This window comes from Cajanus cajan, chromosome 3 (genome assembly GCF_000230855.2).
Source record: "Cajanus cajan strain Asha chromosome 3, NIPB_CcT2T_4, whole genome shotgun sequence".
Lineage (NCBI taxonomy): Eukaryota > Viridiplantae > Streptophyta > Magnoliopsida > Fabales > Fabaceae > Cajanus > Cajanus cajan.
Window position 1 is genome coordinate 18,827,821 of NC_138519.1, and position 1,016 is coordinate 18,828,836.

Genomic DNA, 1,016 nt, shown 5'->3' on the forward strand with positions numbered 1-1,016 from the left:
ATGGCACAATACGCCACCAGCCGGCCTCACCACACAACCTCGGCCGCCTTGGCCAACCTCAGGCAGAACGACGATGAACCTCTACGAGCTTTCATGGAGCGCTTCTCCAACATCTCGGTTCGGATCCGGAATCTAAACCCGGAGGTCGCCCTGCACGCCATGCTCATGGCACTGAAACCCGGATTGTTCGTTGACAGCCTATGCCACGACGCCCCCCGCGACATGGATGAACTGTGTGCCCGCGCCGCCGGCTACATTCAGATGGAAGAGCACTCGGCCTTCCGTGACCAAGTTCGCGGGAAGGGCCCTGCAAAACCGGAACAGAGCCACAAAGATAAGGTAAAAGTCAATAATGACAGCCAATTTAAGAAGTCGGCCAGAGCCAACAGAAGCGGGAGGTATGACTTTTACACTCCCCTAAACGCCCCGAGATTCCACATCCTGGAAGAAGCCAGTAACAATAACCTACTAGCCCTTCCACCACCCGGCCACACCCCCAACAGCGCCGATAAGTCCAAACACTGCCGGTACCACAGGAACTACGACCATACCACTAACGAGTGCCGCACACTCCGGGACTGCATCGAAGAACTCATCCAGGCAGGCCACCTCGGCCACTACATCCAGCGACAGCCAGGTTCCCGAGGTGGCTCTGGAGGTCGGGGACGCGGGAGAGGCCGCGGGTCAGGAGCTCGCACAGACTTACCCACAGGGTCCCAGCAAAATGCTAATGGCGCGGTATAGGCCGAAATAAGTCAAGAGACAGACTCAGCCCCCTTGCGGGGAATAATCAACACGATTGCAGGTGGTTTTGCGGGAGGAGGCGCCAGCAGTTCGGCCCGAAGAAGACACCTACAGAACATCAACTGCGTCCACTCTACCACCTCGGCCCCGCACCAAAGCTCACCGCCGATCTCCTTCTCCGACGAAGACTACGCCGGCGTCAACCCTAACCAGGACGACCCCATGGTCATCGTGGTGGAGATAGCCAACTGGAAAGTGCAGAAAATACTCAT

The 1,016-nt window shown here is 57.7% G+C and overlaps 1 protein-coding gene across 1 annotated transcript; it reads left to right on the forward strand.

Annotated features, from left to right (window-relative positions):
- LOC109816916 (uncharacterized) lies at nucleotides 1–744 on the forward strand. Its single transcript, XM_020382074.2, has one exon. The coding sequence runs from the start codon at nucleotides 1–3 to the stop codon at nucleotides 742–744; it is 744 nt and encodes a 247-aa protein (XP_020237663.2).
- The last annotated feature ends 272 nt before the right edge of the window (nucleotides 745–1,016 follow it).